The 25635-nt window shown below is 41.1% G+C and overlaps 1 protein-coding gene across 2 annotated transcripts in view; it reads right to left on the bottom strand.

Annotated features, from left to right (window-relative positions):
- LOC120523103 (intraflagellar transport associated protein) overlaps nt 1-25635 on the bottom strand; it is a 112922-nt gene that overhangs the window by 67101 nt on the left and 20186 nt on the right. For both annotated transcript variants that reach the window (XM_039744083.1, XM_039744091.1), the window contains exons 4-5: nt 12205-12335; nt 5062-5133 (exon numbers count right to left, since the gene is read on the bottom strand). In XM_039744083.1, the coding sequence (XP_039600017.1) occupies nt 5062-5133; nt 12205-12335 (203 nt within the window). The remainder of the gene's footprint in view (nt 1-5061; nt 5134-12204; nt 12336-25635) is intronic.

Raw genomic sequence — 25635 nt, 5'->3', positions numbered from 1 at the left:
AGTGGATTCTCCATGATTGACAGGAGTCTGCTCAGCGCCCGTCGCTCTGCCACAGATGTCAAACTGTCCAGCTCCGTGCCTACAATAGAGCCTGCCTTCCTCACCAGTTTGTTTAGGCGTGAGGCATCCTTCTTCATTATGCTGACTCCCCAGCACACCACTGTGCCCATATCACTCTAGTAAGTCTGCATTCTTGTCCTTGTAATTCCTAATTATAATTTTACATTTTCTAGCACCGGTTTGCTCTAGTATTCTAAGCGTAAAGCATTAAAAAACTGGTGTATAAATAATTGACTTAGACTTGACTTGATTTGGTAAGGCAGCTTTCTGTTTTTATGCACAAAAATCCTGGGATACTTTACCATTAGAGATACAGGGGGCCAGAACAGTTGAACCCAAATGAATTGCTAAACTAGTAAAAACACATCAAACTACAAACACTAACTACTACAACTACTAAAAACATACCTCTTTAATCTGGCTTTACTGCCTCCTAGCTTAAGTATGCTGCAGTCAGTCACATCAAGGTGAGAGTATCCTGTTAATGTGACATAGTCATGGACTGTAGAATACCTAGGGGGGTCTGGGCAGTTATCTGGCTTTAAAGTCCCAAAGGTTAATTTTCTCTAACATCCAACCAACTTGCACATTTTGTTTCCTGTCCTTCCTGGCCATACAACCACAGTATTTCTTATTAAGCCAATGACGTGTTCCTTTTGTTGGACTTGCAAATGAACAATCGTCTTCACGCCGAACTGGAATCGTCCCTGCATAAATCAGACGATCTGGATCTGCATAATTAGATCTGGACCACCCTGTATAACTGTTGAATTGGATTTACTTTCTTTAGCAACTACTTTAGCTATGAACAGTGTAAAGCACTTTGAGCAACTTTCATACACTGTGTGCACAATTATTAGGCAAGTGAGTATTTTGACCATATCATCATTTTTAATGCGTATATTCCAACTCCAAGCTGTATTAACTTGAATGCTTATTGGATTTAAGCACGTCAGGTGATGTGTATTTGTGTAATGAGGGAGGGTGTGGCCTAAGGAGATCAACACCCTATATCAAGGTGTGCAGAATTATTAGGCAGCTAGTTTTCCTCAGGCAAAATGGGCCAAAAAAGAGATTTAACTGACTCTGAAAAGTCAAAAATTGTAAAAGTCTTTCAGAGGGATGCAGCACTTTTGGAATTGCTAAGATATTGGTGTGTGATCACAGAACCATCAAACATTTTGTTGCAAATAGTCAACAGGGTCGCAAGAAACGTGTTGAGAACAAAAGATGCAAATTAGCTGCCAAAGATTTGAGAAGAATCAAACGTGAAGCTACCAGGAACCCATTATCCTCCAGTACTTTCATATTCCAGAGCTGCAACCTACCTGGAGTGCCCAGAAGTACAAGGTGTTCAGTGCTCAAAGACATGGCCAAGGTAAGGAGGGCTGAAACCCAACCACCACTGAACAAGAAACATAAGTTGAAACATCAAAACTGGGCCAAGAAATATCTGAAGACAGATTTTTTTCAAAGGTTTTATGGACCGATGAGATGAGAGTGACTCTTGATGGACCAGATGGATGGACCTGTGGATCAGTAATGGGCGCAGAGCTCCACTCCAACGTGGAGGTGGGGTACTGGTATGAGCTGGTATTTTTAAAGATGAGCTAGTTGGACCTTTTGCATTGAAGATGAACTCAAAATCAACTCCCAAACCTACTGCCAGTTTTTCGAAGACACTTTCTTCAAACAGTGATACAAGAAAAAGACCATGATTTTTATGCAGGCCAATGCTCCATCACTTGCATCGAAGTTCTCCACTGCGTTGCCAGCCAGTAAAGGCCTTAAAGATGAAGGAATAATGACATGGCCCCTTCCTCATCTGACCTAAACCCTATCGAGAACTTGTGGGCACTTCTTAAACGCTAGATTTACGGGGGAGAAAAACAATACACCTCTCTGAAGAGTGTCTGGGAGGCTGTAGTCACTGCTCCACAAAAAGCTGATCGTCAACAGATCAAGAAACTGACAGACTCCATGAATGGAAAGGCTTATGACTGTTATTGGAAAGAAGGGTGGCTATATTGGTCATTGATTGATTGATTGATTTTTTTTAAATGTCAGAGATGTTTATTTGTAAATTTTGAAGTGTTTGTTTATTATTCTCACTATAACAGATGAAAATAAACAAGTGAGATGGGAAAATTTTCATTTTTCCTTTAGTTGCATAATAAATCTGCACACTAATAGTTGCCTAATAATTGTCGCACATATGTATTCCCCTGATGATGTTCACACTCACATTTCCGTTGTGAAACATTCAGGTTTCAGGTTTATTAACATTTTGGATTGACTGATAGCACTGTGTTTGTTCCATATTAAAATTAATCCTCAAAAATACAACTTGCCTAATAATTCTGCACTCCCTGTATATGAAAATATGTTATATAAATAAATGTTATTTTTATTAAATTGGATTGAACAAATGTCACGCATACGCCTCAGAGGGTCACTTTCTGAGCTTGTCAGGGGTAAGCATTACCAACCCAGGAAACAAAAGGGTGCAATCGCTGACTCTTCTGTCTCTTTTGTCACCCACAGCTCTATGAAGACACCCACTAAGGGCCCACGAGCAGACACTAATACAGCGCATTACCGCACCCACCACATGACAAATCAACTCAGGATCCCAGATTAAAACCCGAGTGACAACTCAGCACCACACTAGTTCAGGTGGAATGAAACAGTGTGAGGTTTTTTATGGTGGCTGGAATGTCAATTCTGCCACCAACCCCCAGGTTTTTCCTTGCAGGTTGGAGGGCCTACATGCAGGGCTGGATGCAGATTAATGTCATACCCAGGACAGCGCAATTGCAGGTTAAGGGCCTCACTCAATGGCCCAACGAAGTACAGTCACTTTTGGAGTTTTACAGGATTGAACCGATTACCAGTGCAGAGCACTAGCCTCAGAGCCACCACTCTGCATTACAAGCTACAAGCTATAAAAGCAAGGCGATTATTCGGGAGATGAGCCACCTGTGCTACACTGAAGCCTGACCACTCTCCAGAGCCTTTACATTACAGCCAATGACTATACATTTCATTTTTTTTTTTTCTTTTGCTTTTTAACCACGCCACTGAGCGCTTGTTAATTTCAGTAAACAAGGTGGCTCGGTTGGCACCCCAACATTTCAACTTGATTGCTGTCTTACCTTTGACCAACAACACAGACTTGAGAATGTTAAGTAGATAACTCCACAAAACATAACCAGTTGTTCCAGACTTAACATAAAGCCAACAACAAATGGCACAATTTAATGCCAGTTGTATTCAGTAGTAACAGTACAGGTAACTAAACAGAATAGGGAGTGGTCTCCCCTCGACTTTCTCGTATACTCAAATATGGGGATGGATGGGAGTAAGCCACAAGATAATGATGATATTTTTATATTATGTACATTAAAGAACCATCAAGAAAAAATCAAATTAATAATATATTGAATAATTATCCTTATATATAATTTGATACTATCCGTATGTATGTTCGCGTCAATACCTCGACTCAATACAAGTTAGAACCATGCAATGGGACTCTGTCTCTGTAGTTAGATCATAATGTGGCAAACGTGGACTCAGAATTGCATGATTGGCTAAGAATGTTTGAATGCTTCAGTGATGCCACTGGACAGCCGAGTATAGTAAGCCGGTGTTGGTCCGAACAGATGACAGTAAGTTCAATTGGTTTTTGGAACGTTGGTTTGGTGGCGCGTACTTTGCAGGACTAACATCGTCGACTAATTTAAACCCTTCGACAGCTCCAGAACCGTAAGTAATTTAGAATGTATCGCCCTTTGCTTGGTACGTCAAAATCTATCTTTGGGCAGTTCGGTTTTGGCATCCGTCCTTCTGACATCTATTGGCAAACTGAGTAATGATGGCTGGGTATTAACAACGGTCATTGTTTAAATTTTAGCCGATCTCAAATCTAAAATGATCACGCCAACATAATTATTACTCTGACTCTGATTAGAGTCATAAAATACGGTTTGTTTTGAAAATTTGTTTGCCAGAAAAAATCAAATGAGGTGCGCCGAAGAGCTGAGTTCACGTCTCGCAGCCCCGTTTAAACAGGAAGCTCTTCATTACATTGATCAAAAAGGTTTACTTTAAGCAGAAATCAGTGCCATGATAACAAAATCATTTCAAGGACTTAATAAAACAAATAATTCTTTGCAGAGAAAGTATGGATTTCACAAACGTAGAATTTGTAGCCCAATTCAATCGGGCTCCCAGTCGCTAGTTATAAAAGTAAAGTTGAATAAATCGGATTCTGCAGCTGCATGAATAAAAGGTAAAGTACCACTTCCAGTTAACAGCAATAGCCCAAAAGTTGATAGAAATCTACGTTTTGTACCCAATACTTGTATGCAAAATTTGGCTGACCAAAGTGAAAGTGTACTCAAGTTATTGTGTTTACACACACACACACACACACACACACGCACACACACACAAAGACATAATTCCAAAAATTGTATTTTCAGACTCAGGGAGTTCTAAAATGCCAAGATTCATCAAAATCTCGAAATGGAATTTTTGGACAATTCAATACTTTCCCCATACTTTGTATACGAGAAAGTCAGGGAGGTCTAAAACATCGAGATTTATCTAAATGTCCACATCTAATTTTTGCACAATTGCAATACTTTCCCTATACTTCTAAAATGTCAAGATTTATCAAAATCTCGACATTGAATTTTTGGACGATTCCAATACTTTCCCTATACTTTGTATACAAGAAAGTCAGGAAGGTCTAAAACATCAAGATTTATCTAAATCTTGACATCGAAACTTTGGACGATTACAATACTCTCCCTATACTTCGTATATGAAAAAGTAAAAAGGTATCATGCAATGATAATTTCAGGTTTCACAAGGTTGCAGTGTGTGTTTTACTGTAACAAACAATTATGTATAAAACTCAAATGCCAAATTATCTGTGTTTTAACAAAGATATGGTTAGCTTAACTCTCCTTAATGAATTAAAAATAAACTCACCTTAACATTTTCAGCCATGATCAAATCTCCATTTGAAAGACATCCAGTATGGACTCCAGAATCAAGTAAAAACTTAAAAAAGACAAGAGATGTAAATGAATACATATACCGTATACTTAAATACATAAATATATGTGTGTTGGTTAAATCCCCAATTCATAACAGGCACATTTGAACCCAGTGCTGCTTTTATAGACTTTGACTCCTGTTGGCATGAGTTATATTAGGCATGTTTAAGAATGTTACCTTAAATTATAGCCTAGAAGCTTGTATACATAATATACATTCATAATATTTAACTTTACAAATTGAAACCAGACAGGACTGCCCACTATCAACAATACTATTTGATATTGCTATTGAATCACTGGCTGTTAGCTTCTGCAGATAACCACAGATTCACATTCATCGATCTATGACAATTTTGGGAACAGGACCTTTGAAGGGAATTACAAAACAAACCCAAAACAGGATATTAAGGAGTATTTTATTAACTAAATAAAAATATGATAGAGGGCTTATATACAGAGAGACCACAAAAAAAGGAAAAAATAAACCTATTACTCCTGCTGTCTACTGTGTGGAGTGCCTAAAGCACCCAAACCTTTCTCACCTCTCTGATACTTCTTGAACTTCTGGACTTGCATGTTTCATCCTGTTAGGCAAGCTCTTTCCTCTACACCAAACCCGATATCAAGGTCAACTGAAGGATGACCAGAAGGATATTTTAAAAATAAGCATGAACTCCTGGAGAAGCTCCAAGGACCAATGTTTGGAATCAGGAGTGAGCTAAGAAAACCTTGAGGTCTTCAAACTAGAGATGCATGTAATAGCACTGGGTGTTCCTGCAGGTCTGGCACCCAACAACTACTTTAAAGACCAGGTCAAACCCTGATTATGTTCTCACCAGTAATAACTTGTGCCACAGAGTGATTACATAATTTAAACACAGTACCATGTTTTGGTGTTCCCACACTCCCACCACAGCATAATGCAGCCAAGCGCTGGTCCCTCATCACCCCATTCATACTCCATCTGTAATTCCTACTATGATGAACATTAGAACACTTTAGACGAGAATAGGCCATTCAGCCCAACAAAGCTCACCAGTCCTATTCACTTATTTCTTCCAAAAAACATCAAGTCAAGTTTTGAAAGTCCATAAAGTCCTACTGTCTGCCACACTACTTGGTAGCTTATTCCAAGTGTCTATCGTTCTTTGTGTAAAGAAAAACGTCCTAATGTTTGTGCGAAATTTACACTTAACAAGTTTCCAACTGTATCTTCATCAAACTCAGTTTAAAGTCACCGTCTCGATCCACAGAACTAATTCCCTTCGTAATTTTAAACATTTCAGTCAGGTCTCCCTTTAATCTCCTTTTGCTTAAATTGTTAACTCTAAGCCTAGCTGCTCTCCTGAGGACTTTATCCGGTGCTGTTATGTCATTTTTGTAGCCTGGGGCCTCATGTATAAACGGTGCGTACGCACAGAAATGTTGCGTAAGAACTTTTCCACGTTCAAATCGCGATGTATAAAGCCTACACTTGGCGTAAAGCCACGCACTTTTCCACGGTACCTCATGCCTTGTCGTGCGCAAGTTCTCCGCTCGGTTTTGCAAACTGGCGGCACCCAGCGTCAAAGCAATGGTACTGTTCTTGTGTGATTACTCATTATTTTCATGACGCGGCTTTATAAATACACAGAAACTAACCGCATATTGTTTATTAGTGTAATGCATCTGATTGTAATTAACTCGTAACAATATAATGGTCCAGGGAACAGCCATAGTATTCCAAATACCATAACTGCTTTAGCGTTGTTACTCTCACTTCTTCTTCTTCTTCTTTCAACTCCTCCCGTTAGGAGTTGCCACAGCAGATCATCTTTTTCCATATTACTCTCACTGCACGACTCGGAGTATTTATATCACTGTATCTGAGTGTGAATCACAGCAGCAGCTGATCGGAAAGAGAATTATCGGTATACAGCTTTAAGGACACGCTGTCTCAGCCACTGCAAAATGTTTTAAAGCCTTTCCTGTACAGACCTCGCAGTTCAGAAACAGTTTAATCCCAAGAACTTTAAATGCACTGAATCAATTGCTCCTTGTAGAACGGTTTGTACTTATAAGTACAATCACCTCACTGTAAACTTGCACTACAGTTATAATATCTCACAACCTGGGCCACTTTATAAAGCGTATTTACATATGATGACGATATCATTTTTAAGGTGAAATGCAGCAAAATATGTTTGTTAAATTATACACATAAAACTTTAACTTCATTTAAATAATCTATATTCTTCACTGGGAGTGTCGTGAAGGATAGAATAATTAAACATGTACTACGAAGATATTTCAATGTTCTTTAAGCGTTTTGAAGAATCGGCTAAGCTTACAGATGGCTTAACTTCTATTACAGAGCTGATTGTGTGGCGATCGGTTACTTGGGGAAAGAAAAGCAAGGACTCTTGGGGCGCCCACACCAATATATATTGAATATAAAACAGAAAGAGAAAATAACAACACAGCTAAAAGCATGCGACAAATTTCGACAAAAGATAAATGCTTGTCATGAGCACGAGGCTCATGAAACACATGTTTAATAACGTGCTTTAGCTCCTATCATCATGAAAATGACATCACGTATACATCTCAGTATTTTAGTTATTCAGAGAGCTGTAATATCACAAATGTAATGGACTCTGTGTCCAGTTGGAGGAAGAGAGCCGGTTTAAGAAGCAAGTAGTGATTCACACACATAGATCACATACAGTAGAAGATCAAATACAAAACAAAGCATTTAACGTGCTACTTTAATTACGATGTAATTTTGAGAAACTGGTTAATTAAACGATTTTAAGATGAAGTTTATAATGTTCTACTAAATGACAAAATAAACTACGTGATTAAAGTGGAAAATTCGAGATTGAAGTTGGCATTTCGTGCTTTTTCCCCACCGTGTGCCTTTTTTCTCTGTACCCTAATAAACTTTCATATGACACTCAGACAGTGGGCTTACAACTCTTCTTTTCACGGCAACTTTGATATGTGACTTCTTTTTTATTTCAGGCACTGTGCGATTTTGTGAATGTGAGCTTTCAAGTTTCTCCAACACGCTCTGTCACTCGATCAACTTCATTTTGTTGATTATATCACGGTTTATTTGAACAAATAGTATGTTTTTTCTTTGCCTCCACTTGGTATTCGCTGAAATTCTTATATTTTCCCCATGCTTTTCCCATTGTCTTTTCACAGAAGGCTGCGCTTAAGGGCGATTTATATTGATTTGCATATTCAAATAGGCGTAATTCTGGGAGGATTTGGGGCGTTACAAAATGCACGTGCATGAGTGTTAGTTTTCACACTGATCGGATTTATGTAGCGGAAGAACGTGGAAGTTGGAGTACGCACAGATTCCTGCATCTGGATTTTTCTGTGCGTAAGCACATTTTGGCTTTTGTGCTTACGCCATGTTATAGTGCGAGTTCTACGCACGGCATTATACATGAGGCCCCTGGAGATCAAAACTGCACCCAGTACTCCAGAGGAGGCCTCACCAGTGTGTTATAAAGCTTGAGCAGAACCTCCTTTGACTTGTACTGCACACATCAAGGCGCTATATAACCTGACATTCTGTTAGCCTTCTTAATGGTTTTTGCACACTGGAGGTTGACAGCTTAGAGTTCACAATGACTCCTAAATCCTTCTAATAAGGTGGACTTTCAAGTTTCGGAACCCCTCATTGTGTGTTCAGACCTAACATTTTTACTTCCTATGCGTAATACTTGACATTTATTGACATTAAATTTCAACCCCTGTAGCCCTGAATCAGCCTAGTCACTCTTCTCTGGACCTTTTCTTGTGCTGCTATGTCCTTTTTGTAGCCTGAACACCAACAGTGGACCCAGGACTCAAGATGAGGCCTCACCAGTGTGTTATAAAGCCTGAGCAGAACCTCCTGTGACTGTACTCCACACAGCAAGGCGCTATATAACCTGACATTCTGTTAGCCTTCTTAATGGCTTCTGAACACTGTCGGGAAGTCGATAGCTTCGAGTCCACTATGACTCCAAAGTCCTTCTCATAAGGTGTACTCTCTATTTTCCGACCTCCCACTGTGTACTCAAACCTAACAATTTTACTTCCTATGTGTAATTGTTTACATTTGCTGACATTAAATTTCATCTGCCACAAATCTACCCAAGCCTGTTTGCTATCCAAGTCCTTCTGTGATGATATAACAGATTCCAAATTATCTGCTAATCCACCTATCTTGGTATCATCTGCAAACTTAATCAGCTTGTTACTTATGTTCAAATCTAAATCATTTATATATATTAAAAATAGCAGTGGCCCCAGCACTGACCCCTGTGGAACACCACTCTTAACATCAGCCAGGAAACTCAGACATTGATATGACAAACTCTTCATTAATTTGTTCAAAGCAAGGTCAAATTCAGCTAAGTACTCTAAATTACACTCACTGTAAGTACGATTATTCAAATCATGAAAATGGTTATTCAAAATGTAATCAGGACACAAAGGGTCTAAATACTTCTAGGAATGAGAAAATTCAATTTAAAAAATTAAACATTCAAACCTTTCTGAAAGTTTTTACTTTGTCATTATGGGTTATTGTGTATACTGAAGGGCAAAAATGGCAAATTTATCCATTTAAAATGAAATGTACAAAACAACCCACCACACGCCAAAACAGCTCAGGATCCTGATTGACATCCCTCCATGCAGACATGCGGTCTAGTCCCACCCTCTGGAAATGACCATCTATCTGCCGCAGCCAGGTGTTTACGTGGGCTTCCCCTTGGCCTGCTCCAGCCACTCGGGTCCTCAACAATGTGGATCACCCTCGGGGAATCGCGCCACATGGCCGTAGTGCCATAACTGACACTCCCTCACAATGAAGGTGATGCGCCTCATTTGGGACTCCATGAACAACACAAAGTCAAACCAGAGTTACGGAAAGATTCTCCAAAGAGACACAGTACGATTGGAGTCCAGCCTTCATCTCAGGTCACTGCATAGCATCCATGACTCACAACCATATAGCAAGACAGGAAGCACCAGGACTCTAAAGACTTGGACCTTCATCCTTTTGCATAGATATCGGGAGTACCACACACCCCTTTCCAGAGACCTCATGATCACCCATGCTTTCCCAATCCGTCTACTGAATTTATAGGAAGAGTCACCAGAGACATGAATGTCACTGCCGAGGTAAGTAAACCTCTTTGACAAGGTCGACAGACACTCTCTCTGCAAACAGACGCACTACTGATGGCCGTGCCAAAGAGGTCATTAAAGGCCTGGCTCTTGGTTTTTATCAGGAGCCTCACAAGCCCAGACACTCAGACTCCTCACTCAGTCTGTCGAGCGCCCCGATCAGAGCCTCCATTGACTCCACAAAGATCACAGCATCGTCAGCAAAGTCAAGATTAGTGAATCTTTCTTCACCAACAGATGCCCCACAGCCACTGGACCCCACGACCTTGCTCAATACCCAGTCCATACAAGCATTGAACATAGTAGGGGCAGAACACACCCCTGATGAACCCCATAATCAACTGGGAAAAATGCAGAGGTTCCGCCTCCACTCCGTACATCACTCACAGTACCAGTGTAAAGGCCGGCCATGATATCCAGCAAATTTGAGGGGATCCCACAAAGTCTCAAGATGTCCTACGCGGCAGCTCGATCAACCGAGTCATCAAACACTTTACGAAAATCGACTAAAGCTACAAAGAAACTATGCAGATATTCTTGTTTGCATTCCATGAGAATCCTCAGTGCCAGAATGCGGTCAATGCTAGACCTGTTAGGTGTAAAACCAGACTGCTCAAGTTGCTGGTAGGTGAGCAAGTGATCGCAGATCCTATTGAGGATGACCCCGATGACAGAGAGAGCAGTGTTATCCTCCTGTAGTTGCCAAAATCCAGTTGATCTCCCTTCCCTTTCCAACAGGGAAAACAAATCCAGTTTTCCAGTAAGTTGGGATGACACCAGTCTCCCAAATAGAAGCAAAGATTACTTGCAATGCTAGTAGGACAGCCTTAATACCAGCGTGTAGATGTTGACCCAGGATACCACAGATCCTTGTAGCCTTCCCTACCCTTAGCTGGTTCACCACCTGTGCAATCTCAGTGAGACTGGGTGGTTCACAGCTAATTGGAGCATCAGCCTCAAGAACTGTGGAGCTAAGGATGTCCAACGTCCTAGCAAGAGAATCAGCTTTGTACAACTGCTCAAAGTAGCCAGCACCAGCGGGTTACAACTTCATTGTCATCTGTAAGGACCGTTCCATCAGCCACTCTGACCGCGACTCTCTGAGAAACAAATTTGGATGTGCGTAACACTTAGATTCCTCTGTAAGCTGGACATGGGTCACTGGACCATAGATGGTGTGTCACTTGCTCACAAATTTCTCTAAAAAACACCTCCTTATCTGCCCTCAAAGCCCTCACAGATGTCCTTCTCAGTTCCCGGATCAGACCGGGGTTGCCATCGAGCCTTGCACTGCATCTCCTCTCGATGACATCCAGAGTGCCCTGCGAGATGAAACTCCTCCTTCTGGGAACACTGGGAACACCAACACAACACTGAGCAACCTTCAGGGTCTTGTTGCACCCAAATCTGTAAGTTCCTCACACAAACTTCATTCAAACTTGTTAGAAACAGTCTGATCTTGGAGTCTGGCCAGGTCCAGCCTCGTTTTCCTAGTAGATGGTAACCTACTAGGCCTAAGTTGGATCTTCAGAGTAGCAAAAATTCTGAATACTTTTTACCTAAAAGGTTTATTCTTGTTTTGATTAGATTAAATTAAAAATCAAGATAACTAATTGGGGTTTCCTCCAGGCACTCCGGTTTCCTCCCACGATCCAAAGACATGCAGGTTAGGTGGATTGGCGATTCTAAATTGGCCCTAGTGTGTGCTTGGTGTGTGGGTGTGTTTGTGTGTGTCATGCGGTGGGTTGGCACCCTGCCCAGGATTGGTTCCTGCCTTGTGCCCTGTGTTGGCTGGGATTGGCTCTAGCAGACCCCCGTGACCCTGTATTCGGATTCAGCAGGTTAGAAAATGGATGGATGGATGGATAACAAATTGGTATACTGATTAGATAAATACCTCATCACAGTCGGGTTGGCTCTCTGACACCTCATGTGCTGAGCTAATTGTAACAAGAGATCCTTCAGCTCTGCCTTTCATTTTGTCATCAGACATTATTTCTATGGCTCCTCTGTCCTTTAGATCCTTTCCTAAAAAAATAAATAATAATAAAATAGGCACTACGTTACATAAAGATTGACTCAACTAAAAACAATTCATTTTCCAGACATGCAATTCTAATCCTGGTAACACTGGGCACAAGACAGAAATCAGCTTTAAATGTAAATAATAACAAATATGCAATGGCTTTGCTGCATGAAATTTTTAAGAAATGACAATACTACAACCCTGATTCCGAAAAAAGTTGGGACGCTGTGTAAAATATAAATAAAAACAGAATGAAATGATCTGTAAATCTCATAAACCTGTATTTTACTCACAGTAGAACATAGAAAACATTTCAAATTATTGTTTGTACTATTATTCTAAAAGTGAAAAATTTTTAAAAGAACTATGAAGTAATCTGATATCTTTATACAGTAATCCCTCCTCGATCGCGGGGGTTGCGTTCCAGACCCCCCCGCGATAGGTGAAAATCCGCGAAGTAGAAACCATATGTTTGTGTAGTTATTTTTATATATTTTAAGCCCTTATAAACTCTCCCACACTGTTAACATTATTAGAGCCCTCTAGACATGAAATAACACCCTTTAGCCAAACGTTTAAACTGTGCTCCATGACAAGACAGAGATGACAGTTCTTTCTCACAATTAAAAGAATGCAAACATATCTTATCTTCAAAAGAGCGCCGGAGCAGAGAACGTCAGAGAGAGCGCTCGCTAAGAAAAGCAAACAATCAAAAAATCAATTTGTGCTTTTAAGTATACAGAAGCACCGCGATAAAGCGGCATTTTGTAGAGGAGCCTCCGTGTCCTCTGTGCAAACAGCCCCTCTGCTCACACCCCCTCCGTCAGGCAGAGAGAGTGAGAAAGATAGAGAGAAGCAAACAAGCACCGCACGGGAAGCATATCTTATATCATTAAGGAGTTTTAGTTAATATGTAATATGTGCTCTGATTGGGTAACTTCTAAGCCATCCGCCAATAGCGTCCCTTGTATGAAATCAACTGGGCAATCAAACTGAGGAAGCATGTAACCTAAATTAAAAGACTCATTGTCCATGAAAGCGTAACCAGCTGAAAAATCCATGATATATATTTAGATGTGCTTACATTTAAAATCCAGCGATAGAGTGAAGCCGCGAAAGTCGAAGCGCGATATAGCGAGGGATTACTGTATATAAAATTCTTTTTGCGTTTGAAACGGAAATTACGTATGACCACAGAACATATTATAATGCACTCACGTTTGAAACAGAAATTACGTATGACCACAACAGTCAGGTTACACAGAGAAAGTGAGACAGAAGCAGATCGAGAGAGAAGGCTTGCAGGCTCGCAGATCAACGTACAGTAATCCCTCGCTATATCGCGCTTCGACTTTCGCGGTTTCACTCTATCGCGGATTTTAAATGTAAGCACATCTAAATATATATCACGGATTCTTCGCTGGTTCGCGGATTTCTGCGGACAATGGGTCTTTTAATTTATGCTACACGCTTCCTCAGTTTGTTTGCCCAGTTGATTTCATACAAGGGACGCTATTGGCGGATGGCTTAGAAGCTACCCAATCAGAGCATGTATTACATATTAACTAAAACTCCTCAATGCTATAAGATATGCATCCCGCGCGGAGCTTGATTGTTTGCTTGTCTCTGCCTCTATCTCACCCTCTCTGACATTCTCTGCGCCTGACGGAGGGGCTGTTTGCTTAAAAGATACGGACGCTCCTCTAAAAAAATGCCGCTTTATTGCGGTGCTCGGCATATTTAAAAGCACAAAAGCACACGTATTGATTTTTTGATTGTTGCTTTAATCTCATTCTCTCTCTCTGACGTTCTCTGCGCCTGACGGAGGAGATGTGAGCAGAGGGGCTGTTTGCACAGAGGCTGTTTGCTTAGAAGATACTAACGCACCTCTAAAAAATGCCGCGGCAAACTTAAAAGCACAAGTATTGATTTTTGATTGTTTGCTTTTCTTTACTGGCCTTGAGCTCTCTCTCCCTCTGAAATTCTCTGCTCCTGAAGAGAAGATCTATTTGCATTCTTTTAATTGTGAGAAAGAACTGTCATCTCTGTCTTGTCATGGAGGACAGTTTAAACTTTTGACTAAAGGGTGTTATTTCATGTCTAGAGGGCTCTAATAATGTTAACAGTGTGGGAGAGTTTATAAGGGCTTAAAATATATAAAAATAACTACACAAACATATGGTTTCTACTTTGCGGATTTTCGTCTATCGCGGGGGGTTCTGGAACGCAACCCCCGCGATCGAGGAGGGATTACTGTATACGACAATAACAAGTGAGGGCCTCACAAACACCCGAACAACGTGCTGAATAGAATCGAATTCCACGGATGCAGTATTCACAGGCTACCACATCACACAGGCGTCAGGGTCTGTATATGGAGGGATTCAATTATAACACTAAAAAAGATTACTGCCTACATCCAAAAGTTATAGTAAGAGTACTGCCAAGCATAGAGGGTTAAATTTGAATCACGTGGGATGTGTTGTTCAGACGGTATTAATGCCATTGCCTCTTGACAGCCACAAATTTTTCCCTTCGACTCAGTGAGCGAAGCCACTGAGTAATCTGCTAGTCTATACATATAAAAGGCAAAGCTCTCACTGACTCGTCACTAATTCTCCCACTTTCCATTTAGGTTGGAAGCTGAAATTTCTTGTGCTCATTCCTTGCAGTGTACTTACAAAAGTTAGGCATGTTTCATGTCCTATTGCAACACTCAAGGAGGGGAAATGGGTGTACCCCCTAAACTGTATATATAAATAGGGGAAACCTCTCCTGACTATTTCTGTGACTTCCAATATATGTAGGAAGCCCAAATTCCCCATGCTTATCCTTTACACTGTACTTACAAACAGTAAGTATGTTTCATTTTGTGCTGTGCCCCATAACGAACTTTTGAAAATAATGTCTTCTTTTGGTGATTTTCACCATTATGCTGTAAGGAACTTTTGGAACTGACCTCTCCTTTTGGCGGTTTCGTTCCTTATTTCCGCTAACCGAGGATTTATTTCACAGCAGAGACGCACAAGGGCTGCCCCCGGTCTCCCTTCCTTTTTCCACACACCTACCACGTGGTTGGCTCCCTGCCTATATACATTAACGACATCCCGTGCTCATGTGCCTCCTCACTCTCTTCCTTACTTTCCTCGGCTGTTCGTCGTGCTCACTGCTCCCTTCTTCTTTATTTCACCGTTTCAAGCCTGTTATTGTTGGCCTTGCTTCACGTCTTCCTGCTGGTGAATCCTGCCTTTTCGTTTAGTTTCTTCACACTCTTAATCCTCCGGGCAGAACTCCGCATACTCTACTTTTGAAGGTTGCGCACCAATTATGTCACTATGAAACTTAAAACCACCAAAACATTGTAAACGGCGCCAGGCTTCAGTCCAAATCTCTGCACAAGAATCTCATTAAGGCGACTGTCTTCACTGGCGCTGGCTCAGGGGGATACCCTCTCATACCCTCTGACCTCCCATTCCAATTCAAACGCCTTCAATTTCCAGTAAGGGTCTGCTTCACTATGACAATAAATAAGTCACAGGGCCAGACTCTAAAAAAGGTCACCATTGACTGACAAAAGATGGGTTCTCACCTGGCCGACTGTACGTTACATGCTCAAGAGTGAGCTTAGCAGACAGCTTGGTCATTTTACAGGCCAAGGGCAGAACTGCAAACTTTGTTTACAAAGAGATCCTTACGTCCTAAAAATGTGCATTTCTCATACACGACATTTACAATCATAAATTAAACCTTTTACAATCATCAAATTCACTCTTAATACTAAAATAAGCATATGACAATTACATTGACGATGAGGTTACATTATCTTTAAAATGTTTCCTTTTCTTTTTCATAACTTCATTAACACACTACTTCTCAGCTGCGAAGCGTGGGTATTTTTCTAGTTCTAGCATAAAATACCATTAAATTCTCAAACCCATTTAATCCAGTTCAAGATCATGGCAGCCACAGACAATCCTTCTCCCTCTGACACACTAACACAGAGGACTTTTAGCCAACAAATCCTTTATCAGAAGTGTGTCAAGAAATGCGATGGGGGCTCCTTTACGCCAACAGCAATATGCCTGTATAGCACATGTCCAATGTTTTCTTTGTTTCTAATTTTGTTCCATTTTAGTCACTGTGGTGTCACTTCAACCACAGTTTTGGTGCATCTATGTATGCATTTATTTAGCACTAGAATCCATGAAGCCAACAAAACAATTCGAATTCCCAGCCCACATTAAATCCCTTTGCACCTCTCCATCAGCGTCTTTTGTTTTGTAAATGTGTCGATCAGCACAAGCAGCAAGCAGCCTGCTATCCCATCACCCACCAATGTAGAAAGGGCAGAAAGTTCTCTCAGTTCAGGTCTATTTACCTGCGTATTACTTACCTAGAGTTGTACAGGGTAAATAAGACGTCATTATTTGGAATACATGCATTTCATGTGTGTTCTGTGTCTGCAACAATCTATGTAAACACATTGTTAAAAGAGAAACATTTTTCATGTTTTAGTTATAATTGACAAAATGTACATATGAAGTGTATAATGTGTGAAGCCTGAAGTCCCAATATCAAATAAACACTTTAACAAAATATACAAATATAACAAAACAAGTGTGCTTTTATTCAAGACCACGAGGGGGCGACCACCCTGGTTGTGTTGGGGGCCACGGGTAGACGGCTTGGAAGCCCAACCCTGTAGGGACGTAAGGGCCCATGGCCACCGACAGGGGGCGCCCCCGTGCCTGAAGAACCCTGGACATCAGCACTTCCGCCACACCAGGAAGTGCTGGGGGGAAGAAGACTGGGGACACCCGGAGGGCTTCCGGGTACACAGCCGGCACTTCCACCACACGGGGGTGTGTCCGCGGAGGACTGCTGGGAAGCAGCTGAAGCCCATCCGGGCTGGTATATAAGGGGCCGCCTCCCTTCATTCGAGAGAGAGAGTTGAGTGGAAGAGGACGGAGCTGTAGAGAGGAGTGGAGACGGCCAGAAGGAAGGCACGGAAGACTGTGAGGCCTGGACTTTGGGGGGATCGGTGCTGGAGGCACTGGGTTGTGCACTAAAACAATTGTAAATATTTTGTAAATAAATGAGTGTGTTGGGTGCAAAACCATTGTCCGTCTGTCTGTGTCTCGTTCCACACTCCATTTTGAGTAGTGAGCTGCTCTTATTCTTACTATTATAGAATAAAAACATACATTTGATTGGAATCTGTAACAGCCGGTGTAAATTTAGTGTACTTGTAAAGGTTAGTGTTTTTTTTTTTTTATTTAGTTTTATTCTCTCAGTCATGTTTCACCCCTGATCTGACACTGCTGTTTTCAAATAAAAATGTGTTATAACAGAGGTGAACTCAGATGAGGATGAGGGTTCTACGTCGGAGAAAGAGAACACAAGCCCTCCCCGCAAGAAACATCCACTCACAAATATGAACAAGGCAGCTGCACCAGGCGTAAAGGCGAAAGATGGCACCATTTGGATGCAAGACGAGGTCCGCCGTCATCCTGCCAATCAGTCTGCCCCACACCTGTCCTTCAAAGAAAAAGCAGGGCTTACAGAACTCGCCAAGGTATCGTGCAAAGTCCTGTTTGTGATGGTCTTTATATTAAAAAACATTTATATGTTACTTATATAAAAGCCACATCGAATGTTATTTACCTAGATTTATTTACTTATCTTCCTACCGTGTAAAGTCACACGCAGACTGCAGAGCTTCCTCTGTTTGATCGACATGGGCATGCTGACAAAGTTCATGTGTACTGAAGTGACTTCAGCTGCAGGTAGAAGCTCCTGTTGCACCCTACCGAACTATGTTTGATCCTATTCAGGAAAAGATCCCAGTCGCCCCGTGGAAGAAACACTTTCTGAGACTAAGATAAAAAAGCTTATGAAACCGTTTCTGGACAAAGGCAGAACCGTAACAACAGCTGTGTGGAGCTTCCACCTGCAGCTGAAGTCACTTCAGTACACATGTACTTTGTCATGGAGTTGAATGAATGAAGAAAATGATTCTATCACATCACCAAAACCCGTGTTGGCAGGTTCACGGTGAGGACATGGTTTTACTTGTCTTGTCATTTTCTGACTCGCTTAATCTATACTATGTTCGAGGGACTTGGGGGGTGGGATAGCATAGGACACAAGGCAGGAACACAAGGCAGGAACAAATACCGGAAAGGGTGTCAGTTCATCAAAAGGTGACCATATATGCGCACACATGTGCTAATTTAGTGTCGCCACTTCACCTAAGCAGCATGTCTTTGGATAGTGGGAGGAAACCGGAGCACCTGGAGAAAACTCAAGCAGACACAGAAATGCGGACCCTGGTCTTCTAAACGCCTAGAAGTAGCCCTACCACTGCACCACCATGCTGCCTGGTGTTAGATGAACTTGATTTAATACTGTAAGTTCACCCAAACTGCGTGTAACCTTTGCGACCACAACAGTTTAAAAAAAACATTGAATATAAGGTTCTTTATTAAAACAGTTTATATCTTACACAATGGAAGGCCTGCCTCTCATATCCCTTCTCTTATAGACAGATAGAAAGGCAGACAGATAGAAAGGCAGACAGCTAGACAGATAGGAAAGACACAATAAGATAGATAGATAGATAGATAGAGAGAGAGAGAGAGAGAGTCACACACATGCGAATAGGAAGGAGCTGAATGGACTGAAAGAAGGTAATTCCACACTAGGTGGCAGGGTGCAGTGAACTTTCCTCTGCTTTCTTTCCAGACCAAATATGGGAAAACCTACCCAATTCTTATTCAAAGACATCACTTCCGGCTCCTGCTCCTAGAAAGATGTCACTTCCGGTTTGCCACCCTAGATGACATCACATTCGGAAGTTGCTCTATAAAGATGGTATTTAGTCCTGAGTAGTCAGTTCACTCTGAGAACTCAAACTGTGCACATCTGTGATTATTTAAACACCATAGTAGCCAGGTATAATATATGGGAGGCTGCCCCAAACTTTTCTGTGTGTCTGAGGTTGACTTATTTTACATTAGATCTATGACAGATGTGTTATTAGCCATTTATTCATCCATTGGCTAGAAGGACCCAATTAAATTACCTGCAGATAGATAGATGTGAAAGGCACTATATAACAGACAGACAGACAGACAGACAGACAGACAGACAGACAGACAGATAGACAGATAGACAGATAGATAGATAGATAGATAGATAGATAGATAGATAGATAGATAGATAGAACTTTATCACATTAATGATAATTTTGGATATCAGTTCAACAAGCATTATATTCTGCTCGAAGCTCATTCTCCAGCCCAGTGATGCCGAGTCCTAATGACTTGTGAAAGTAATGTTCTGTACAGTAAGTTCTCCATTTCATAATGTGATTACAAATCTAGAATCTCCATGCATTTCCAATGCATCACAACGCATGTGACATCTAAGGCACTGGGGTCATTTATGTTAAAATACCTATTAAGAACAGATGCTGAGCTGCAATTTTTTTCACTTTATAAATCTTCCATAGAACAATCAGTTTAGCACCATTTACTTCCATCGTAAGCTCAATATACTCAACACGGTCAATTCACAACATTATCCCTCTGCAAGAAAAATCTCATTAAATGAGAATGATAGTCTTGACAATTTGATTTGTGTCATTTTATTACATTTTTTATCAATACTTTAGCTTACTCATATGACAGATGAAAGGTTACAAAATTCAATTTTTATAGAATGGGTATATTTTTCTTTATAAGATTATATCCTTGAAATAATAAACAGTACAGTAAAAGGGTTATTTTGCTATATCTGTATGATTTACATTGCTTAGCAATAGAAATAGTAAGAGACTTTTTTCAAAGATTTTTGAAAGCTGCCAAGTATATTATTGCTGGCATGGTAACAGAGTAGTATTATTTTAAATAACTGTGTTTTAATCATAAAGGTACACCGTAACATAGCAGTTTGTGTTGCTGCTTCACACATCTAAATAATGGAGATCTAATCCTGCTCTGTTTGCACATTCTATCCATGTCTGTATGCATATTTATCAGCTGCTCCATTTTATCCACCACATGCCAAAAATGCGGGCATTAGGATGGCTGGTGACTCTAAACTGATCCCGTGTAACTGCCGATGATTGTCTCCTGGTGATGAATTGTTGTCCAAGCTTATGTCCAAAGCTGCAGAACTGGGCACCAACCTCTAAAATTGAGTTAAATGAATACTCTACCCAAAAAAAGTGTCTATTTTAATATATTACTTTCTGGGCATCATGGTGGCGCAGTGGTAATGGAGCTGCCTCGCAATGGGGGAAGAGGTTCTTATCCCGGTCTTCCCTGCATGGAGGTTGCATAATCTCCCAGGGTCTGCATACATTTCCTCCTATAGTCCATAGACATGCAGGTTAGGGGGATTGGAAATACTAAATGGGCCCATGTGTGTGACTTAGGGTGTGTGTGTGTGTGTGTGTGTGTGTGTGTGTGTGTGTGTTCGGCCTGCATTGGACTGGCATCCTGTGAAGGGTTTGTTCCTGTCTTGCACTCAATGCAAACTGAGATAGACTCCAGCACACACACCCGAGACACTGTTCAAGACTAAGCGAATTAGAAAATGACTGTTACATTCCCCATTGTCACACACGTGCAAGTGGGAGGCAGCTAAAGGGTCTGAGTAACTGTAACAAAACATTCGACCAGGGGGCGGCAGAGTGTGCTCTCTTTCTCAGTTCCCTACAGACCTTTCCCAGGAAATCCTGCAAGGTTCCGGCACCTCAGAAGACATCACTTCCGGTGCCAACCCCTTTGCTGACATCACATTCGGTCCAGAAGACATCACTTCCAATTCCGGCCCTTTTGATGACGTCGCTTCCTTTTCGGGCCTTTAAAGCCGCCATCTTTGTCTCTAACAATCAGTTTTGTTTTGGACTCTGTTCTATGCATATCATGCTACTAAAATTCAACTTTTGCAGGCCAGGAAAACAATATACGGGTGGCTGCCCCATACAACCTTAGGTAGCAAAACACGGTAGACGGTGATTTTTGCACGTCACGCCCTACTTACAAACAATTTAAAACAAGTTCATGGACATCTAGCCTAGCAGTTGTTGAAATGCTTTTGGTACACAAACTTCAGGTTCTCCCAGCTTTTAAAACCATGGCAAGCAGAACACGGAGCTTACAAGCAGCAGCTGAAGAAAGCCAGCAGATGATCCGAGCACCTCTCCTTAGCGTGCGTTCAGCCCTCACACCCCCACCCCCACTACTCCTCCTCCTCCTCCTCCTTCAGAACGCGCAGAGCGACAAGCAGAACAGGCATCTTGGCAGAAGAAGCATAAAGCCAGTAGCTGATCCGTCCACTTCTGCTTGGCGTGTGTTCAGCTCCCCTTCACAAAGCGATTGGCAGAGACGTGAAGTGGCAAAAATACAGCTGCTGTACAGGCTTTTAAGTGATTGACACAAAGAGCGGCAAGCACAACACACAGCTGACCAGCAGCAGCAGCAAGACACCATCTGAACAAATCGCATCTCTTTGGCATGTGTTCAGATCCTCCTTTACAACGCGAGCAGCATAATAAGTGAAAAAGATTTTACCACGCCTGGGGCAGGAAGTAAAGGACAAATATCGTTTTTACAAAAGTTTTAAAGTAAAAATGAAAATAATAGAAATGTAACAATTCCCATGAAAAGAACAATCTCTTTAAATTGTTTATCCGGTAAACGAAACCCATGGGTGGGCGAGCGAAGTGAGCAGGGGGCAGAGCTCCCTAGTAATAAAAATAGTATTAATTAATCCGCAATGTAGCGGGGGGTGAAATCGATATAGCGGGGGATCACTGTACTGGTGGGCTCAATAATCGCAAAGGGTCAGGTAGGCCAAAGAAGACCTCCACTGCTAAGCATAGAAGAATAATGGTAAAGAAAAAATCCCAAACGCCTGTGTGACATCTCAGAAACAGTCTTCAGGAGGTAGATGTGGCAGTGTCAGAGACGAAGATCCTCAGAAGACTTCATCAACAGAAATACAGAGGCCACACTGCAAGATGCAAACCATTAGTTGGCCACAAATACAGGATGGCCAGGTTAAAGTTTGCAAAAAATGACTTAAAAGAGCCTAAGGAATTCTGGAAAAAGGTCTTGTGGACAAAGGAAACAAAGACGGACCTGTGTCAGATTGATTGCAAGAGCAAAGTGAGGAGATGTTGCCACCACCATATTTCACCATAGGACTGGTGTTTCTTCAGGCATGGGCCGTGTTAGTTTAACACTACATAAGAGTTCACATTAAAAATAATGTACCACCTCATCTGTTAACCATGGCGGTGTTGGGGGTTTTACGGCTTGGGCAAGCACGGCTGCCACTGGTCCGGTCCTGGCACACTTCTCTTCAATGATGATGGAACTGCTGACAGCAGTGGCACAATGAATTCTGAGGTGTGTAGAGACATCTGATATATTTTGGTTTATATTTCCATTATATTTTGTTTCAGGACAAGACAACAGATGAACTACATTCAGGACAAATCAAAGCATGTCTTCTTCCCAGTTATACCTCACCTTTAAAACAGCTGTTACAACAAAGAATTGAAAATATGCTGGTGGCTCAATTACTTTATAACCTGAGAAAGGATGAACATCTAATTATCTTACAGCCTGGGAAAGGAAGACATAGCGATACCTCAGAGAACGTAAAGTTTTATTGAAAACGGACAGTGAATTAATTCTTCATAGTGACAGCCAGCCAATCAGAATATCTAACAATCACATCTTGCAAAATCCCCTAGTAGAATAAATATACCTCGTCTGAGGAGTGAGTGAGTAAGGAAGTAAGGAAGGAGGGAGGAAAAAGAAGGGACGAAGACATCACTAGTTGTCAGAAAAGCATCATGAGCAACTACGGGTGCTAGATCACAAGCCGCCTGCGACATTCATCCTTGTCATCTGTAACTTTATCATAAGCATTTTCAAAAGACTATATATATATCCAGAGTTATATAGTCTATCAATCCTATTTTCTATTATTCTTTGTTCCAGTGGTGGTATTATTATCTATACTAATAAAAGGTAAAGCCTTCACTGACTGACTCACTGACTGACTGACTGACTCATCACTAATTCTCCAACTTCCCGTATAGATAGAAGGCTGAAATTTGGCAGGCTCATTCCTTACAGCTTCCTTACAAAAGTTGGGCAGGTTTCATTTCGAAATTCTATGCATAATGGTCATAACTAGAAGCTATTTTTCTCCATTTACTGTAATGGAGTTGAGCTCGAAAGCCATGGGGGGTAGAGTTTCGTGTGACATCATCACGCCTCTCACATAATCACGCATTACGTAGAAAACCAGGAAGAGCTACAAAAAGCGCTGAAGAAAACATGCATTATATAATTAAGCAGACAGCGAAACAATTAGAAGCGAGCGAGTGACATATAAAACCATATTCAGCGGCTCACGTGAACTGGCGCGAGCGCAGACAAAAACCAACAGTTCCAAAGAGTGCTGAACAAAAACCGAATTACACTGCTACGCTCAAATAGACAAACCACACGCCCTGGCGCAAGAGTAAAGGCTTCGCCTCTAGCGCCGAGGTTCGATTCCCGAGAGGGGATGCACTAAGTATGTACGCACGCTTCTCGATTCATTTTAGCCTTGCATCCCCTTGGTTTGAGACGTATGAAAAAATATGCGGTTAACGCAGAAAGACAGATCACCAATTGAAGCTTTATTAATAATGGATACTTTATTCGCGATCAATGATTGTTTTGGTAAAGCCATACTCAGTGTATTCATTAGATGAACGGTAAAAAAGTAAGAGCGAGGGGAGGGTAACTTATTGAGGCACACAGACAAAACCACAATAGCACGCGAGCTCGATTTACTGTAGTGCATGTCAACTTGATCTGAATTGCACGATCACATTCGAAAAAATATTTCTTTTCAAGTTCTATTTAGTCCATATGTGTCAAACTCAAGGCTCACGGGCCACATCCGGCCCGGCGTGTAATTATATCCAGCCCGCGAGATCATTTTATATACTGTATTATTGTTATTAATGGCCCGGGGATATGAAGCGCTGGTAACACAATAAACTACAGATCCCATAATGCAGTGCTTCAGCTGCCTTGCCGAACACTTACCGCGTTAATCAAGTCTAGCTTATGATGCTGCAAGTTATTGCGAAGCTAGCCCACACGATGCCGAAGAGAAAAGGTGATTCTGAACATAGAGCCTTTAAAAACCGATGGGAGGCTGAGTATATGTTTACTGACATTGCCGGTAAACCCGTGTGTCTCATTTGTGGAGCTAATGTGGCTGTAATTACAGAATTTAATCTAAGACGGCACTATGAGACAAAACATCAAGATAAACTGAAAGACCTGAATGCAATGCACAAGATACAGAAAGCAGAAGAGTTAAAAAAGAATCTGACACTTCAGCAGACGTTTTAACCCGTGTAAAATCACAAAGTGATTTCAAGTGAAGCTACTTTTATGGGAGACACAAATGCACCAGTCGGCACAACGGTGTTCCCAAATACGCACTTTGCTGATTAACTAAGCGCACTGCGCACTGAGTTCGCACAGTGCTTTGGTGACTTTGAAGAACAAAAAAAGAATTTTCAGTTGTTTCACAACCCATTTGCCGTCGATGTGAAAACTGCGCCTGTGCAGATTCAGATGGAGGTGATTGAGCTGCAGTGTAATGGCACACTGAAGGCAAAGTACGATACTGCACGACCTGCACAGTTTATTCACTCCATTCCCGCAGAAATCATCCGTTTTAACAAGCAGCGAATTGCACTGATACGAAATAGCCTGCCCATTTAATTATTTAGGAATGGATAAATAAATTAAGATTTTGTACAAATAATGTTTTTCATTTTTCTTCCTTAATGGATTCTGGCACCCCCAGCAACAGTTGCTCACACCCCAAAGACTGTATATATGTGTATATATATATGTTTATATGTGTGTGTGTGTATATATGTATATATGTATATATGTAGATATGTATGTATATATATGTTTATATATATATGTGTGTATGTATATATTTATGTATTTGTGTGTATATATGTGTGTGTATGTATATGTGTGTGTGTATATATATATATATATGTGTATATGTATATATGTATGGATATGTATATATATACACTGTATGTGTGTGTGTCTGTATATATATATATATATATATATATATATATATATGTATATATATGACAGCAACACTCATCACTCACAACAGTGACAAAACAATTACATTGACAATCATGTTATGTTATTTTCAAAATGTTTCCTTTTCTTTTTCATT

The sequence above is a fragment of the Polypterus senegalus genome, chromosome 1 (assembly GCF_016835505.1).
Source record: "Polypterus senegalus isolate Bchr_013 chromosome 1, ASM1683550v1, whole genome shotgun sequence".
NCBI lineage: Eukaryota > Metazoa > Chordata > Cladistia > Polypteriformes > Polypteridae > Polypterus > Polypterus senegalus.
The sequence above is the reverse complement of the archived record's forward strand: the minus strand, read 5'-3'. Positions and strand labels throughout refer to the sequence as shown.